The 19,714-nt window shown below is 31.1% G+C and overlaps 2 protein-coding genes across 8 annotated transcripts in view; both read left to right on the top strand.

Moving 5' to 3' along the window:
- LOC129919585 (uncharacterized) lies at window positions 1–6,020 on the top strand. Its single transcript, XM_056000519.1, has 6 exons — window positions 1–207; window positions 3,866–4,248; window positions 4,529–4,688; window positions 4,932–5,213; window positions 5,278–5,494; window positions 5,738–6,020. Exons 2-6 carry the CDS (start codon window positions 3,881–3,883, stop codon window positions 5,923–5,925), a joined length of 1,215 nt encoding a protein of 404 aa, XP_055856494.1. The 5' UTR covers window positions 1–207; window positions 3,866–3,880; the 3' UTR covers window positions 5,926–6,020.
- A 993-nt stretch (window positions 6,021–7,013) lies between these two features.
- Window positions 7,014–19,714, top strand: part of LOC129919952 (putative uncharacterized protein DDB_G0291608) — a 93,709-nt gene continuing 81,008 nt past the window's right edge. For 4 of the 7 annotated variants that reach the window (XM_056001077.1, XM_056001081.1, XM_056001080.1 and 1 more), the window contains exon 1: window positions 7,351–8,634. The gene's annotated coding sequence lies outside the window, so the exon portion shown is untranslated. Of the gene's footprint in view, window positions 7,135–7,350; window positions 8,635–19,714 lie in introns of those variants that run through there. The other 3 variants (XM_056001076.1, XM_056001078.1, XM_056001079.1) reach the window with 3 other exon arrangements.

Here is a 19,714-nt window from a genome sequence, read left to right as displayed (position 1 = left end):
TCAAACGATTGTGCGATCAACTACAATTTTTTTGCAAACATAGCACAAGTTGGTTGCGCGTTTTGTTGTATCTTTTCTATGTTTTAAGTACGTTTTGTACAAAGTGATAATTGCACTACAAAATACCAAAACAAAAAGAAACAAAATTTAAGCTTGTTGTAAGATTGTGACCAATTGTATACAAAAAAAAACTTAAACAAAAAAGAGGTGAATAATGACATCAAATTGATAAAATATCTAAAATTGTGTTTGCATTGTTGTTGTATCTTTAAAGATAGTTTCACCCGGATGAGGGTTTGTTTGTTTTAGATTTTCGATGTAAAATCAAGTTTTATTATTTTATTTACTTGATAGTGTATCAACTGTCAAATCTTTTATAAAACAAATAGATACAAAAAACAATTGAAATTTTATCTAGATCAAGTACAAATCATTTAGGGAGCGCTTATTAATTTCCGCTGATTGTTTATATTGAGTTTAGTTTTGTTTTGACCCATTAATTAAATCATATGCATATTTCTTTATTAATAAAACAATAAGAAGATAAAATAATAGTACAAAAATGACAATTGAATTTAAACTTGTGCAAAATGTTTAATTGAAATTTGATCTATACCCATAGTGCGATGTTAGTTATGTGAACTGTCTGGTAGAGATTTATTACCTCCATGGGACAGTAACCGGTTTTTGGATATGAAAGATTGCAATTATTTGATATATTCGGAAAAATTACTATCCACAAGCGAATCGTTTGCGTGGTGAAATGCAAGGCCCATTTTATGTGGGGCCTATTTCATTGCTAATCTAGTACTTTTTTTGATTAATTTTTGCTCAAATTTGTTATATTAAGAAACACCTACAGCGTTGCGGACACAATTTATAAAACATTCGAAAAAACTTGATTTTTCGAAGTTAAGTCAATTGTTTCGAAATCATTTTTAAAAAAGACGTCAATTTCCCATAAGTCAACTTTTCACGGTAACACTTCCTAAGACTCCCCTTTTCTTTAATCTTTTTTTCAAAATTCTATACGTTCGTGCGAATGAGATGTATGGTTCTTAGTTGTAATTTGCTATCATTGAATTTCGAATATTTTGACAGATTTTAGTACAGTTTGAGAAAAGGTTTTCTTCTGAAAAATGAAGTTTGGAATAGATTCACCTAATCGAAATTAATATTTACTCATTGCTGAGTATTTGTCTTTTATTGTGGGGTTCTTGGATGTGAAGCACGCGTCAAACTCAGCCGCTAATTAAGTGACCACAAGCACTGGTATTTGATATTGTCACCAGGTGAAGATTTATTATCAGATAGTAAAATTCAGCACGTTTAAACTTACTTTGCTAGCGATCTGTATGGAACTCACATGCAGGAAAATCTGTGCAATTTTCACCTATTTGTGTAGAAAAGGAAATAGCGCCCGCCGTTGCAACTGCCTGCTCTCAAAAGTTGAATTTGCCGGCATTGATAAATATTCATTGGCTGACGGTATTATTCTCGATTTTTTAGATTGACAGTCACGGCTTTCTCATTTCGTGATTTACAAGCAGCTGGGTTTGATCCGTGTTTTAGAGAAAGTCGTGGAGAGCAAAAACAAATTCATTCAAATTCCGATAAACGCAATGGTGTAAATTGTAGTAAATTTGTAGGAATTTTAAGAAAAATCGATGCGGTCAGAATAAAGTCTGACCGCATCAATTAACTTAATATTTATAAAAAAAAAAACTACAAAAATATTAAGAACTTATTGATAACAATAAAAAAAGAATCAGAGACGATTCAGTTAAACTTTGACATTTTCATTGATATGATTCGTATTTGCATTTGGTATATACAAGTTTTGACACCATCTGGCTCTATATGCGGTTCCGCTGTCTTATCTTAATAAATAACGTTTGACTTTGAAAAAGATTAAATAATATTTAAATATTATTTAATAGAACGAAAATAATAATGAAGCTTTTTAATTTTTAAAGCAGCTAAAAAAAGTTTGAGACTGAAATCAATCAATCGTTTAGATTATGCGTGCATTTGTAGGTTTTAATATCTTGAAATTGATACTTCATGACTTATGACTTTTTGTTGGGTTTTATCAATTTTAAATGTTAAAAAAAAAAACAAAACAAAGTCATAATTTGAGTCATAGTAAATACATAGGTATACCTAAATCAAACAGACAAAGAATTCTACAAGAATAAAGAACGTTTGAACTTTTAATCAAACACAATATAATAATATTATGATCTATTGTTAAGTCTTTATCATCCATATGATAAGCATTGAAGGTATTCCGTCAGTAAAATGATTTTGTTTTTAAAAACAAAAACAATTTTTCCCAAACAAAAGACAAGATTCTTAAAGTTCGTGATTTTTTTTTAGAAACAGGATCCTTTTGTTCTATCGCAACTGGCATAAATTAGAACATTATAACAGTTTAAGAAAATGGAATTATAAGATCTTACGCCCATAAACAGAAAATTTCCTAATCTGTCAATGTGAAAATTGACAATTTGTTGTCACTCACAAACTCAAAGTTGCAATTTAAATAAAAGACGGATTTCTAATAAACTTTCTGACGATTTACATACTAGTTGCCGGGTTGTTTAATGAAAAGTATTTTATTAATTTTTGGACGTTTCTGTAATTGCTTCCAAAGTCATTAGCTGTCAGTTTGACATTTGTCAACTTTTTTCTAAAAACTAGTCCTTTTTCGGTTCCATAGTACTTTTCGTCAAACTTTCGTTCTATTTTGTGTCAAGTACATAATTCCACCAAAAGTTTTTGACACTTAACTTAACTTGCAAAAAATAGTGCATACTTGCCTTAAACGTCAAGGCAAACGAACCTAATAAATTAAAAAATGCATTAAAGGCGTCCGTCTTGCATGTATAAATACCAATTTTTATTGTCTTTCACACTTTAGCTGCGTTCCTTTGGAAATATATGATTGAAATTAACCTTAAAGGGCAAAACATTCTCAATTACTTCAATTAGTTCAGAATTTGGTGTGATCAAAATTTTAAAATCACATCAATTCAAGTATCAATTCAAGTATAATGATAATAATATACATGTAAAAATGTAATGCAAAGGTGCATCTTTATTCAATATTATGCAACAAAAAAATAAACAACAATTATTTATTATACTCTCTGTCTATCTATACCTATATCTTTAGCTGATGACTGGGGCTTTGGACGATGTCAGTACAGACGAGAAGCTATGAATTGCAAATTGGCCGCTTTTAAATAATATGCATGCACCTTAACGAGCAGTTTGTACTAAAATAAACTCAAAATGACAGTAGGGCAAACGATTTAAATTAATCGCACGCACTCTGTGTAGTCAGGTGCAGGATAGATATGAACATCATTGTAATAGTTAGGTCTGGTATTCCAATCAAAGCTTCTATAAATAGAATGTACAATTTAAATAAAAGTAGTTCAAACGCGTGTCACTGTCAAAGTGGATGGTAGGTAGTGGTTATATGTCATATAGAAATGACAACCATTTGACCGGAAATATACCTGGTTTTGTGGTCTTTGCATGCATATTTTAGTAAATAAATGATAGTTGTTTTTTTTTTTGATAATACCCAGGAAATTAAACTGTCACAATTTTTCACCAACAATTAAGAAGGTGTTAATACTGAACTGTCATAATTTAATGACATTTTTTAATGACTTTATGTCAAAATAAATCAACTAAGAGCCAATTCTAGTACATTCCTGTTTCAACATCGGTTTAAAATTTGAACAAGGGTGTTTATTAAACTAAGATTAAAATTTTGTTTCAAAATCCTCGGAGTTGGATAGAAATCATTATTATTTAACTAAAATGCCAGTTTTTTCTTCTTTAATTGCAGAATTTTTATCAAATAATGTGTGATACACCTGTAAATGATGAGCCTGCATGGCTAGACTCAGCTTTTGTCCTAAAAATACTCACTAAATATTCCAAATCACCTATAAAAGAAATCAAATCATTTACAAAACAACCAGCGACTGCAAAAGGTGAAAACTATGCTAGTGTTATGACACTACTTAATGTCAAATATGTCACTGAACAAAATGGTACAGTTGAATCGGTCTCATTTATTGTCAAATCACGTGTGGACAATGAAGTTTTTTCTGCTATCGAAGAAGAATATAATATATTTCAGCGTGAATTACAAGTTTATTCAGTTTTTATGAAGGAAGCTGAGGATCTTTTGAGATCGATTGGTGATGAGACGATTTTTGGACCAAGGTTAGTAAAAAAAAAAGAGCTAGGATGACACGGTCAACAAAATCGATCAATGTACTGAATCTCCGCTGTCACCGAAATGTCAAAATGTCAGTGTCAAAACTGTGTGTCAGGGAGAATGTCATAGTACCCGTGAAGGCGTTGACAACATTTTTGTGAACGATCACATGACATGACATTTCTGGAAAAGATTTCGACGTCAGAGACGTCAGCGCATTGATCGATTTTGTTCACCATTTGAGGAGAAAATTTTTAGTACAATTTTTTTGTTATTACTTTTTAGAGCTATTTATTTAGAAGATGGTGTCATTGTTCAAGAAAATCTCAAAATCAAAGGATACCACATAGTGGATGTCAAAAAAGGACTAAATTTGGATCAAATCACTGCTGCTTTGGAAAAATTGGCTAAATTTCATGCAACCAGTATGGTTTTGTACAGAAAGGTAAGATCTTTCTGATCAAAAATTAGAATAATTTTCTCACTTGTTCGTATAAACGAGTATAAAAGTTAAAAAATTTAGTCACCAGGTGATTTCTCAAAGTAACTGTCAAAACATATTTAACTTATTTTGACAGATACGGGCCTATTGTTTAAATGATGTCTGACGTTTACACGCGTACTTTTTCTTTACTTCCACTTCGCAATAATTATTTTTCATCACATTGCAAACTTATTTGTTTTACAGAATCCCGAATTATTCAAACATCACATGGCAGGAAATATATCAGAAAATCCAACCCCATTACATTATGTTTACACGAATGCCATTGAAACATCAATTGAATATTGCAAAAGCAACAAAAACCTGCAGCAATATGTACCAAAATTAGAAGAATTTGGAACAAAAATTGTTCCGAAAATGATAAATGTCTTTAGTAGAAATAAAGTCGATCGTTTTCATGTTCTCAATCATGGTGATTTATGGGTGAATAATATGATGTTTAAAAGTGATAAGGATGTTCTTTTTGTAAGTTATATACTTTTTTGACAGTAGTAAAAACAATAATGTAGATTTTATTAAAAAAAAAAAGGTTGACTATCAAGAAGGATATTTTGGATCACCGGGTATTGATTTAAATTGGTTTATATTCTCATCATGGCCAACAGATATTTTCACAAACCAAAGAGATCAATTAATTGAGGTTTATCAAAATGTTTTGAAAAATGTTTTACAAAAATTGGAATATGATCAAAGAATACCAACGACAGAAGATGTTAAGAGGGAAATTGTAAATAAGGGATATCACGGTAAGTTTTCCGAAAAAATGGTTTTCTGTACCTACTTCATATTGGAGTGAACTGTCAGTTTTATAACTGTCAGTCAGTGATAGACTCTATTCATGAGTAGAAATCTACTACAACTATCATGTGTCATTCGAAGTATTTGATCTAAAATTCATCTACTCATGAGTAGTCAACCACCTCCAATGGAACGCGGCTAATATTGTTTTTCATAAACTAAAAATATTTCCTTAAACTTTTATATTTCAGGTCTTTCAACTGCAACATGTTTGCTACCGATTTTGATCAACGAAAATCAAGAACTTGCTGATGCAATGAATTTCATTTTAGACACCGATGAAGCAAAGGAAAATCGTCGAAAAGTTTTTGATAATCCAGCTTATGGAAATCGATTGGCTGTGTTCTTAGAATTTTTCCACCAAAATGGAATTATATAATTTCGTTTTGAATTTGTTTTTTTGCGGTCATGATAGAAATATTTTGGTGATGTTAATGTTAAATAAATATTTTTTTAGAAAAGTTTAAAATTTAATTTAAATTACTTTTCCTTTTTGGTAACATGAAATGACATTTTCCTAAACTTTACATAGAGTATCATTCTAGTACTTATTTTTAATTCGCATAATAGCCCTGTTGCATTGGAGGTGGTAGTTTACTCATGAGTAGATCTAGTACTACAAATAACACACGATCTTCTACTCGAGGAGATACGAAAGTGTAGTTGTTGTAGTAGATTTTTACTCACGAGTAAACTACCACCTCCAATGGAACAGGGCTAATTTTGACGTCATTGCACTGTTATCTCACTCACCTTTCATGGTGAGAAACAAAAGCGAAGTGAGACATAAAAGAATTTTCTAAATTCCTGTTTTGTAACTCAGAAAAGTTTCAACGAGAAAGAAATCGAGAGAGTAAAAAATGTTTCTTCTGTTGAAAACCTTTTTGTTACCAACAGATTTTGACAGATTTCAAACAGATAAGGGGTTTTAAGCAAGAAGTGCTCAAACGTCAAATTGTCACTTTGATGAACCTAACATTTGTGTTTCTATAAAAAAAAAACATTTTTGGGTACTATAAAGTTATGTTTTTAACTTAAAAATCTATTTAACAAGAGTCTTTAAACAGTCAGCAACAATTTAGCTAATACATTCATACGAAAACTAATTGGAAACCCATGTTTATTAAATTTAAAATTTGTATTTGTCATGTTCATCAAAGTGGGAGCTGTCAGATTTGGATTTGACAGATTCGCTTACATCCCTATTGCTACGAAAAGATAACAAACAGACCTTTTATGGCTGCGTTTCATTTTAGATATGTTTGCTTTTACATTTGGATACTTCATTGAAGACATGACAAATTTAAAATATCAACAAACTAAAAACATAACTACTTTTACCTACTACTGTAATCCGCTGCTGTGAACCAGCCTATAAATTCATTTATTCAATACCACAACCCTTCTCAAAATTCACAATCAACTTTCAACTTGACATTTGAACACAAATATCCATCATTGTGAATGCATCATATTTGATTAAAGTTCATTTTCTTTCGTTCAATCATCTCCATCGGGCGTATAGAATAAAAATCCACTCAATTCAAAAATCAGACGAAGTTAAGAAGGCGCAGGTGACCAAGCAAAGGTAAAATTTCCGCTTGTGTAACTAAATACAATTTTTTTTTCCTAAATTTTCTTCTTCTATATATAAATCAATTTTTCTCAATGTTTAAAAAAATTAAAATTAAATGTAAATCAAAGTAAAAAAAAAACATTCACAATCAAGAAAAGTATAGTTTTTTGTTCGAAAATAGATTTTATATCTTTCAAGTGAAAAAAAAAAACTCCGCTCCCCCTTTTTTTTTTTTTTGAAATACAAGAAAATATTTGATATCTCTCTTTGTGGTAGTGTGTGTGTATTTTGTTTCGCTCTCCTTCTAAATTACATTTTCTCCTCTTCTCGTGTCGCAACTGTGAACTGTGTGTAGAGAGAAGAAACAAAAACAATCGGAAAATTATTATCTCACTTTTGAGTGGAATTCATAAGAAGCTAAGAAAAAAACAAACATAGATAAAGCGAGTGTTTGTGTGCGTGTGTGTGTGGGTTCAAATAATTCAAAAAGTATGTATGAATGAAAGGGAAAACACTAAAAACAAGTGCATGGCTTTGAGTGTTTCCTATATACTGTTTTTTTTTTTATTATGAGTTGTTATTGAGTGATTATTTTCTATCTTTTGTTTTGTCTTCATATTCCCACTCTATTTAGTGAATATGTTAAAATTGTGTAAATTGAGTGTTATCGTAATTCTGTTTTGGGCTTCATATTCGGTCGTCTCTGCGTCTACACTCATTTAATTTTGAGTGAAAACTCATGCTCCCCCTCTTTTTATTTCACTCGGATCAATATTGTTTTTTTTTTTTGTGTGAGAAATTTTCACAGTTGGAGCGAAAAAACCAGAGAATTGCTTCACATACTTTTCTGTCTCGTTGACGGGGCGAGACCGTCATCGTTAATTCGTCCAGAAATTCTTCTTCGTGATTTAAAATTTATATTATTTTCTCTCCCTCCTGAGTGCTTGCTTGTTTCTCTCAATTTCAATTGTGAATTAATGAGCTGTTTTATTATATTTTCAATCAATTTATTTTGGAAAATTTATCTGTTTTTAAATGATTTGTGTGTATAAATAAAGAAATTCTCTCTATACCATCGTCGTCGTTGGTCAAAAGGCGACGAAAACCTAGAAAAAACACGTAATTGTTTTATTTTTATTCCTCTTTTCTATTTTTTTTTTATTGTTCACAATCACAATAGAATTTCCCATTGAAGAAAAAATAAAAATAAACCACAAAAGTGAGAGTAAAAAAAAAAATTATATTTTTTTTTCTGTTTGAAAGAAAAACCCCGCAGTGTCCCTTGCAAATAAAAAAGTGAAATATCAGATAGAGATTTATTGTGGTGCTCGGTATATAAGAGAATCATAAGGATTCTTCGGTCCTTCGTCGTTGTCGTTTGTCCCTTCTGTGAATGGATCATTTTTCCTCCTCTTGAACGAACATCGTCGTCGTCGTCTTCGGCTTGGCTCTCAAACAAAAGAAAAAAGAGAATAGATACGAGAAATTGTGGAAAAACCGATTGCGAATAAGGTGGGAGGAATTATTATTTAATTATTTTTTTTTCCTTTTTGTTGTATTTCATTTTATACATTTTTAACTTCCTGTTTTGAGCGCTGAGTTGAGCTGAGCTGAGTGAAAATAAGGACAATTCTAGATTTTAAATGTGTGAGAAAGAGTAAAGGAACGGAACTTGGGAAAAGGGTTGACTTGACAGTTTTTATTCTATTACTTTTTTTTTTGTTGGTTTTAAATCATTTACAGGAGGAACCGGACGGAAGTTGTCAGTTTTTTTTTCACTCATTTTTCATTTTTAGTTTATTTATCTTCTTCTTTTTCATATTGTACCGATTTGGAGTGGATTTTCAACGTTATTTTTTTTTTGTTCATTGTTTTGTTTGTTTGTACCTAGATTTTTTTTGTATTTTATTTTTCTCCTGAGTTATAAATGTTGAAGGGGTATTGCCAGAAATGTGTACCTAGTCATAGATTTATATACATTTTTATTATATGATTCTCAGCTGTGACCGTTGTTCCAGCTCACTTAATTAATTTTAGGGTTTTTTTCTATGTTTTTTTTTTAAGTGGACATGGGGATGCAAATCGAATGCACTTTTTAGGTGGGGATCTTTTTTTTTTTTTGTATACTTTGAAGGGATACATATTTAAACGGTAAATACTGTTAGGCAATTTTCTTTGCATTTGACACATGAAAGTTTTTTTAACGAGTAGGAATGTTCATAAGGAAATAACTACATAATTCTGTAATGTGTACCTACCTTTATGTATGTCCCCCTATCGGGAAATTGAGAAACTTTTTTTTTAAACATAAAAAGTTTGAAACTGACAGTTGCAAACTTAAAACTTAAAATGTTTTTCGTAGTTTTTGAAGTTAAACTTCTTTTCCAGCGTTTGTATGAGAGTGAGAATTTACAAGTGTCAAAATGACATTTACATATTTTAACTAACTCAGCGATTACATGTATCAAATTTGTTTGGTGTCAAAGTTCTAGTTTTTTAAAGGCTGGTTCACACTAGTACCAAAAAAGTTTTAATAAAAATTAAATTTCTGTGAGTGAAAATCTTGAATCGGTGAACAAGATTACAACTGTGTATGTGTAGTACACTGTACTACTTAAGGCTTGATCACATCGGTAAGGTACGCGGTACGGGTAATTGTTTGAACAAAATTTCAATCTGGAACGTCAACGTTCAGGTGTAGAATTTTTTTTTTCTGAAGGCGTGACTGGAACAATCTATTCCAGGGATGGCAAACCAATGGCATGCGAACCGGAGACACGTCATAAAATTTTTCCGGCACTTCACCAATTAGGCTACAATCAACGATTTTTCCACAAAATTTTAAGTTTTGCTTAATGAAGTGGACTTTGCGAATAATGGCTTACTGATGTATAACAATGTTCGCTGGTTAAGTCGTGGTCACGTTCTTGAGAGATTTGTTTATTGTTTGGAAAAAACAAGATTGTTCTTACAAAATGAAGGCAAATGTATCATTATTCTTAATTGGTGGGCCTCAAAATTGATGTTTTTTTTTTTACTGATATTTGCGAACATTTTAATGATTTGAATATTAAGCTTCAAAGTGCACACAAAACATTATTTGTCATGATAGATCTCATTTGCATTTTTCAGGATAAACTGCAAATTTCAAATTTATGTTAAACTACTAGTATTTAACAAACTATTGAAAAAATTTAACAATGGATTGAATTTATGTAAAAAACCAGACAAAGTAAAAAGTAAAACTGAAAAGTTTTTATTGGTAATTATTTTATCAGTCTAAGAAATTTCATCAAGTTTTTCACAGTTAAAAGAGTAATCCGAAACGCTCAACTTTATTATGCGTAACCTGATATGAGATCCTTTGATAAATTTAACTTGCCAAAATTTGATTGGTTGGAAATTGAAGACATTGAAATTAAGCTGATTGAATTTCAATCTAGTTCAATATGGGCTCAAAAATTCGTCGATAAAAGAAAATAGTTGGAATCAATCGAACTCGAAAAGCCACGAATAATGTCAATTCCATATATCTGCTTAAAAAAAGTTGGCGTTTTGTTCTAGCTTTGCGTATGAGTTCAATATTTTTATTAAATATTCGTCGAGTTTTTACAGCATTGGGGATTTGACAACTATAATATTGAACGAAATTGAGCAATGTATTATGGGCGCCGTATGATTTGCTTTGATTCGTGTATATTCATGCGATGTCATACGCCTTATTAACGCTATTATAGTTAGGCCGTAAAAGTCATTTAGGTCTTAATTCTTAAAACGTTAATGTTATTTTGGCGATGTATTTTATCAGTTATTTGATTTGATGTAAATGTAAAATATAGTTTTGGGAAAGTTTGCACTGCCGAATAAAACCCATATAAGGATTAAAATGTACACAGTATAAAAGAGCAAAAATAAAACCAAGTACATTAACCTCAAAATCTCTTCCCACAAAAAAATTAGCAACAAAATTTAACTGGCAACACTCTTCCCACGTTAGTTGTAAACATTACCTACTCTTTATGTGTTGTATGTGTGTATATAAGCATCATCTGCACACAAGAATTTCTCGCAACAAAAAAACAGCAAATAATTTAAATATTTGATCAAAGCCCCCTTATCATTAAAAATGCTTCATAGAAATATACCTACCTAAATCCATCCATATTGTACATTTGTACCTACCTACTACTATTTTTTTTTGCTGTCAAAAGAGTTAGAGAAGGAAGGTAGATGAATTTCTATTCCATAAAGTCCACTGTCGCTAACAAATTGCAATTAGACAGATATAATATATGCAGGCAGGCAGCAGCAGCGGCAGCAAAAAACAGTAACACCACCAAACCAACCAGACAATGAGACAAGCGCTATATAAAAAATAAAAAAAAAAACTTTTGCTGCTTTTGGCTATGAAGCTCAGCTCATATACTTTTTTTTGTAGATTTTTTTTTTAATGGCTGAGCATGTGCCCAGCTTTGTTAGATATACCACCAAGCTAGAGTAAAATACAGAGAGTATAGAGGTAGATTTAAATTTTTTGTTTTTTTTTTTTTTTTTTGTATTTCTATTCATTTTGTATGCAAATGAGAATCAAAGGCAAAAAAGGAGAATAAATAAACTTGCTTGTTAAGTGCATGCAATGAATATGCATGATGAAAATGAAAACCAACTCAATTTTGCTGTCATTTTGTAATTTACTTTTGAGTGGTTTACTCATTTTCTATTTTTTTTTTTTTGTAATTTTATTCTTGTATATTGTTTTCTGCTCTAGTCGCTTTTAGTCGTGTTGGGAAAATTCAAATTGTGGTTGAGAAGAGAATATGTTGGATATTTTGATTGTGTTTGTGTTCTTATTTTTAGGTAGGTGCTGCCACTGCAAATTAACGTAACAACCGTTAAAATGATTCTCCACCGCAAAAGAAGTTTCATTCAAAATTGACAGAAAACTTAACGAAACTACTTTTTGCTGACTATATGCGTGTTTTATTGGTAACTCAGTACTTAGCTCAGTAAAATTTTACACGGTAAACAACAACAAATGATTGCTAATGATAAACAAAAGTTTTTTATTTGTTGGTTTACAGAGAAATTTTTTTTATAGACATATACATTTTTGACCCTTAAACAACATAGGATTATAAAAAATGAATAAAAGTAATCCGTTTTTGATGTTTATAGCATAAAATGTTTACTCAGTAAAATACTGAGTACCAATAAAACACGGCTTATAACACGGCTAAAATAGACAAAACCAAAAGAAGGATAATGTCAAAAATGAACGGAAAATTTGTTACCCTTCCGTCAAATCGAGATTGTGAATGAAAAACATGCGTTTGGCTGTCATATTAACGTCAGTAAAGTGGAGTAAATGTGGACGAGTTGATCAATGGCACTGCTCAACTCTTGTTGACCCAAACGCATCCATTGAAATCGGTAAAGATCAATGAATTTTGTGATGAGTTCGGATTAATTTACAAATGTTGACAGTTAAATGCCAGTTGAATTAGAAAATGACATTTGACTGACATTCAATTGAGTTAGCCCTTTAAGTAAAAGAGTCCAACCTCGGTTCGAATCCGCTCCGCCTCAGGCGGAGCTGAGTCTGACTTCGACTACGAAACGGGTCCGAAGGCGGCTGAAATTAGTATGGAAATTATAATCACCGCGGAGCCGATTTTATATGTATTGGTTTTTTCACCACGATTTCTCCTTCGACTTTGTGTTCATACACAAAAAGTTGCAAGTGTGTGAGTGCAACACCGTTTTTCGCGGTCGGAGTGTCTTTTCTGAACTCAGTTTTCTTGTTTGAAGGGAGGGTTCAAAGTTGACAGTACTTAACGATTAATGACAGTACGTTGTTTCGTTCAATTGGCTGTTCTCAATAAAGGTTCAATTTTAGATTTTTTAAACCTCTCTGAAAACTTGGCTAGAAAATCCTTATTGATAAATCACTTGTTTCTTTCCGACACTTTGATGTCATTACAAAATACTGTCTTCTTATTTAAAGTGGTGACATGATAGTGTACCTAACCTACGTTCCATACGCAATCTTCATGTCTTAGTAAATCTTTCTGTCAGCCTCGATAAAGCAGCGAACATTCTAAATCTTCACCCTTCCAAGAGCTAATCTTACAATTTTGCTTCTATAAAGCTTTACAGATGCTAGCGTTGCTTCTGTAAAACTTAATAAAAGTAAAAGTAGTGGAGATAACTTTGAAAATTAAAATGACATTGAGTAATAAACTCTAATATTCAATGTGATTTAATTTCAATCGTGATTTAATTTCAATCGTGATTTTTATTCACGAAAAAATCCGATTTCCTTAAAATAAAATTTTCCCTTATTATAAGCAAATTCTCTCAAATTGGCAACACTTGTTTCACCTTCCGTTCGTATTGTATACATAACCGGGATTGTGCTATCGGAGAATGTTGTGCGTTACGTTGGGTCCGTTGCGTGTTTGTGCTATGCTCTTGGCTCCTCATGTTGACTGCTAGCTGATAGGGGGTGAAAACGTGAAATGAGTAATTGTTTGCGTTCATTTTCCACTCGAGTCGGTCTTCTCCCCGCATGAAAGAAAATAAGGGTATGAGATAGGAAAATAAAAACAAAGGCCTGGCTCTTTTCCTCTCTAAATAATTTTCTACACTTAAACAAGTGAAACAGGAAGGAAAGACAAAAAAAAAAAGCAAAAAACTCAGAGAGAATAAAAAAAAAATTTAAAGAAGAGAAGAGTTGAACAATAATAAATAAATAATAAACAAAAATTGTAATTGCTTATTGGATTGTGTTCGTATCGTATCGTAACGGTGTGTGAGTGGAAAATGGCAAAAATGGATGGGTAGTTTTTTTTTTTTTTTTCGTTTTTTCATCTGTGTACACTGCGTGTGTATAGAAAAACACAACAAAAGTGGATGGCCCCAAACATTTTAAAAACAGTTGTGCTGATATTTGTGTCGTCGTCCTCCAACTTTTCTTTCATCTACTCAACTCAACTTTAGATACTTTTTTTTGTTGTGTTTTGTTTTTTGCTATTGCTTTAGCTGTTACTGCAGCTGATTGCATTTTCAATGCAAACGGATTCCAGTTTTTTTTTTCTATATTTTACTTATCAAAGTAAGTCTCTCCCCCGCTTTAGGGGAATTCTTCTTTTTTTTTTTTAAGGTTTTTTGTGTGTATTGATATTTTTTTTTATTTGATTAGAATGAAATTGTTGTAATAACTTCGTTTATTTAATCAATTTTTTTGTTTTCGTTTTTCTTTTTGAATCTATTTTCTATGATAGTAAATATATATACCTACAGCATAGCTACATAGTTCTGTGCGTAAAATGAAACAATTTTTTGTTTTATTAGGTATTATGGGCGTTTTTGATGTTTTATCGATCATGTTCTAGGTGTCTAGTTATGTTGGTATCTAACACGGTAGGTACATAGAAATATTGAAAATAACTAATAACTGTCTAGGTTTTTTGAAGAATTCCTATGAGTCTTCTCCGTAGCTTTCGAAACTGTCTATCCCATCGCTTTATAAACTTAACGAATCTGAAATCCCCAATTAACGAAACCTTTTTTAAAATCTACGCACTTTGGAAAAGACTGAACGACGCGTTCAGATTTTTTACGATTTTGCTAAGCTAATTTTGACACGGGGTTGTGTCACCAGTACAATTCGATTTTTAGAGATCTCCAACTTAACATTTCTTTCCGTAAAATAAGAAAATTCTAACGTGTCGTTAAAAATATTGTCAGTGTGACTGGACTCGAAAGTGTAAGCAAAGTCCACATTATAATGTTAATTACATTCTTCGTTGAGTAGAATAAAATAAGTGCAAAGTTACCGAAAACATGTCTCAAGAAATTCTATTCGTTGGACGCACCTGTTTTGTTGTCATCTAAAGCAAATAATAGGTGTGTTCCAATATTGGACTTTTTAAAGTATTTTTAAGGTGTTCAAAGGCGGTACTCCAGACTGCATTCAATTACTTTTTCTCCTTAAATCTTACTTCAATAACTCATAGTATATGTACCTGCCTACTTCAAAGTACTTAGGTAACTTTGAAGCAGCAGGTATTTAAAATATTTTTTATTCTAGGCTGTAATAGTCAGCCTAGTAATGCAAACTGACTAATTTATGGAACACGCTTAAAATTACGGACTTATCCGGCGACACTTTGTATGTGAAATTGTTTTACGTCAAAGATTTCAAATTGACAACTGTCACTTTTGAAGTTTCCAGATTAAAAAACAAAAATACTAGTTGTTAAAATTACCATCATTTTCGGTTTTTCCGTAAATTATTTTTGTCAATTATGTACATACATTTCCTTTATTCAAATAAGTAACAACCATCTTTTGTTGTTGACTTTCTTTTGAGAAAATAACTTGATGGAAATTTTATGTATTGAAAACAATGTCTGCATTAATTTGTTAATTAATTAAGCTGAAAGAATAATATGTCATCATAAGAGTTTTTTTTATTTGTCTTGTTTAAGTTTTCATTTAGTTCTTCTCCAAGCGAAAGAAAACTTAACGAAAAAAAGATTTTCACAATTATCTACTGAATTTATATAAAATCATCATAAATAGTTTATGCAAAAAGTTTTTTTATTTTACATTAAATTCTTTTCAAAGCGACAGAAAACTTAACGAAATTAAGATTTTTGCTTTGTATAACACAATTTTGTTTCAGTAAGATGGGTAGTTTTCTTCCACGGAAGCAAAACTTAACAAGAACTTCACGAAAAGTTATAAAACTTAACGAATATCACACGAAACATAGCAAAAACTCAATTAAGCGCATTTCACTTACTTTCGTACATTGCGTTCCGAATATTATTCACTTGAAGTAATTCAAATTTGTTCGTCAAGTTTCTAGAAACAATAAATAATCATTATCTCACATTTTGTTACTTGATTTCATCCGTGCGTGCAGAAAATTGGATTAATTCAGGTACTAGACATTAACGACTAACCGAATGTCAAAACTGAACGAAAAAATAGCTACTCATTGTGCTGGAATTCAAAATATGAAATGACATCAGGACGTACAAATGTCAACAATGACATGAATAGTGAGACAGTTTTATTTAACTTCAAGAGTATTTTTGGTAAAACAGTTCATCGCATAGATTATGGAAAATCTGTTCCTCTCACAGTCAAGATAATTCTTATAGAGTGAGTCATTGCGAAATTTATGTGTAAAACTTATAGAAACTTAAAGAATTCCTTAACCAATATCCTGACTTAATAAAGTTAAACTATTTTTTTCCTAACTATGTAATTGAGGAAAGGCTTGCTATTTTGTATATGTTAATATATATCACGATCTCAAACTAAAAGATACCCAGTTCGTGGAATTGTTTACCACAAGTCATCAACAAACATTTTTAACGATTATGTTTATTGATTTTGATCTTTATTTTATAGTTTTTTTTTTTCTCATCACAATGTCATTAAAAATTAACCTAAACAATCTTCATTAAGATATAGACAGGCTAGTCAATGATGTGATTTTTTATTGCTGACTAATGAAATCAAAAGTAGCAAAACCACTTTTAAAAGCAAGATTGAATGATGAATGAGATAAACAAAATGCTTAAGTTATTTGTTTGAATATACAGTTTTGTTTTAAAAGTAAATTTTAACTTTCGCAAAGTTACATAATTTTAAAATAAGGGAAAGCAATTTTTGCCAAATATATAAATATTTGACGGAACAATTAAATGTTTGATTTCTGTCACATTGTGTTTAGTTTGCATACACAGCTTAACGAAACTGTATATAATTTTTTAAATATCATGCAAATCTTTCGTTAAAAAAAATTTATAGTTTATCAAGTTTGTAGATGTAAAAAAGTGATTAAAAATCCTTCGTTAACTCTATTATTATTATAAATACTGTCCATTTTTCAACTTAACGAAAGAAAATTAAACTATCATTAACCATGTTAAGGGCATAATTACACCAGCAACGATTTACATTAAGACTTATATAGGAATTTCTTTTCATAATTGGAGGACAAAAGATGGTGGACACATATCAAAACCTAAACCCATCTCTAAACCAATGAACACACATTTTTGTCTACAGAAGAAAACAAATAAAAAGCCAAATAAATAAAAGAAGAAGACTGCTGCCAACTTTTAACACAAATAAATGACTGTGGTTAGACATTGTTGAGCTCTAAGCCATACATATAAATTTATATATAAAGCTTTTATCCTTTTTATAACACATTTTATGCAAAGCAGCTCATGTGTATAACGTGTACATTCTACTCCCATAACAATTACGAAAAACAAGAAAACCCTAAGCTAAGAGGGCTTATAGAGCTTGATTAATGTGACAATAGTGTATCCATCCAACCAGAGTCACAATCTCTCACAATACACCATACGTACACATAAATGAACCCCTTAACCCGTATTCTTATACACAGCTTCATTTTTGGCCTTTTACAGATCTCTTTCAAAAAACACACCCAGTTTTTACATTTTACTTTGAGAAAAAAAAAAAATATATAAAATTAGAAGACAACATACTCGTAAGTAGCGTAGTATAATGCAAATGACTGAACATTTAATTTAGAAATAAATACCAAGGGTACCAATCCTTCGACAAAATATCCTTTTTTGCGTTCTTTTCTGTGTAAAAATAAGTAAACTGTTTTAACTTTGAAAACACTCTTCTATCCAGATCCCACATACATCTACCCATCTATACCTCCATCGATTTCCTTACGTCAAGTATGTGTATAGAGAATCCTCTTCAAAAAGGGAAGCTTAAAATTAAGCCAATTTCATCGAAAGGGATATACTCGTAAGTAGAAGTGAGATGGCAAATCACAAAATGGTTACAATTACATTACTTCATGTTTCCATGGGGAGAAGAGTCCTTCTGGATTATTTCACAGAAAAGGAGTAGGTAGATATTTTCTCTTCTGCTGCACAAGAACACACATCTACACTACATTTATACTACATTTTATACCTACGTTTAACTCGAAAGGCTCAAATTGTGAAGATTTCAGAAGAAGTATACAAAAACTGATAAAAGTAAAAAAAAAAAAAAATGTTAAAACACACAAGAAGGCAAGGCAAGAGAAAATAACGATGAAGAAAATGGAAATATTGTGTGTAAAGGCACAAAGTTCCTATACCTATACTTGCTTTGCTGAGTGCGTTGTTCGTTTTTGTTTATATTATGCTTCTTCTTCCTTCATGCCACAAGAATTTCACAATCACTACCACCCCTTATTTTAGTATGCGATATGGTATTCACTGTACGCCCTCAATTTTTGCAGGTGCCTATTTGCGAACAGAGGCGGATTTATAATTAAATATGGATGTTTTATTCGTAATTCAGCTATTCAGCAAAGGAAATTCTTAAGAATATTTACAGCTTAACTACTAATTAACGTAAATTATGAGTTCAAATGAAGATTTTTAACATTTGAATGTAAATTCAGCTATTCAGCAAATGTTCCATCTCGTCAAAATTCTTAAAATCCACTCCTGGTTATGCTCTTTCCTCTAAACAAACGTAGCTGAAATCAAAGTGTAAACGATGACGACGTTCGGAACATAAAATTCACGTAGCGTGTATGGAACGTACAGCAAACAAACACCCAAGAATTTTATAGACACGGAAAGTCTTCTCTTGCTTCGTGTTTCTTTTTTTTCTCGGTATTTTCATTTTAAGTGCCTTTGGGGGCTGCCAATCATCATCCCTTCTATGATGCCATACATAGCAATGCCCCCATAATGGTTTGTTTTTTTTTTTCCTTTATTTTTCTTGTGTTGGTTTTTCATTTCTCCACTCTCTCGTTTTCATCGGGTTTTGTTTTTATTTCGACTTCGTTTTTCCATTTTGTCGTGACTTTTAGTTTTTTTTTTTTTTTTTTCATTTTTGTTGAACTCCGATGTGATGAAGTTTTCTTCGTTCCTTGTTTTTCCTTCGTTGTGTTACATATGGAACCATATGTTTTGGACACGATGAGAAGCGATGAACGGCGAACGAACGGGTTAATTCTTTTTGATTTTCAACTCAACTCGAAATGCACACATACACACACATAATATCGTGTCTCTTACACACGTACTGTGAAAAGATGACGTTGATTGGGAGTCTATCTACTGTTCATCCTGCTTTTTTTATACTTTCCTTTTAGCTCTGGAGATAAGTGTTGTGTTGGATTCGTCAAAAGTGAAGGGATATAACAGTATATTGGTGATTAAAACAACCAAACCTTTAGATATACCGATATTATTTGCCAGGATATAAAAAAAACTGTCTGGAAATATTTTGAATAACTCGAGCAGAAAGTTAATTCAGCTATTCAGCTAAATTTGTTTCGTTATAAAAATGAATAGAAATTGAGTATCAATGTACAATTAATAAGGCTACAGTAAAATATATCGGTGGAAATACATTTATTTTTGTTTCTTTATTTTAAAGAAGACGATCAGAATGTTAATTCAGCTATTCAGACGAATTTGTTTTGCTATAAATAAATGGAAATTGGGTATCAATATGTTATTGATGAAAATTTAGTCCTTAATCGATAAACAAAGACGTTGTTTGTTATTTAAAT

Source organism: Episyrphus balteatus, chromosome 4 (assembly GCF_945859705.1).
Source record: "Episyrphus balteatus chromosome 4, idEpiBalt1.1, whole genome shotgun sequence".
Lineage (NCBI taxonomy): Eukaryota > Metazoa > Arthropoda > Insecta > Diptera > Syrphidae > Episyrphus > Episyrphus balteatus.
Note: the sequence above shows the minus strand (reverse complement) of the source record. Positions and strands in the feature narration are given on the sequence as shown.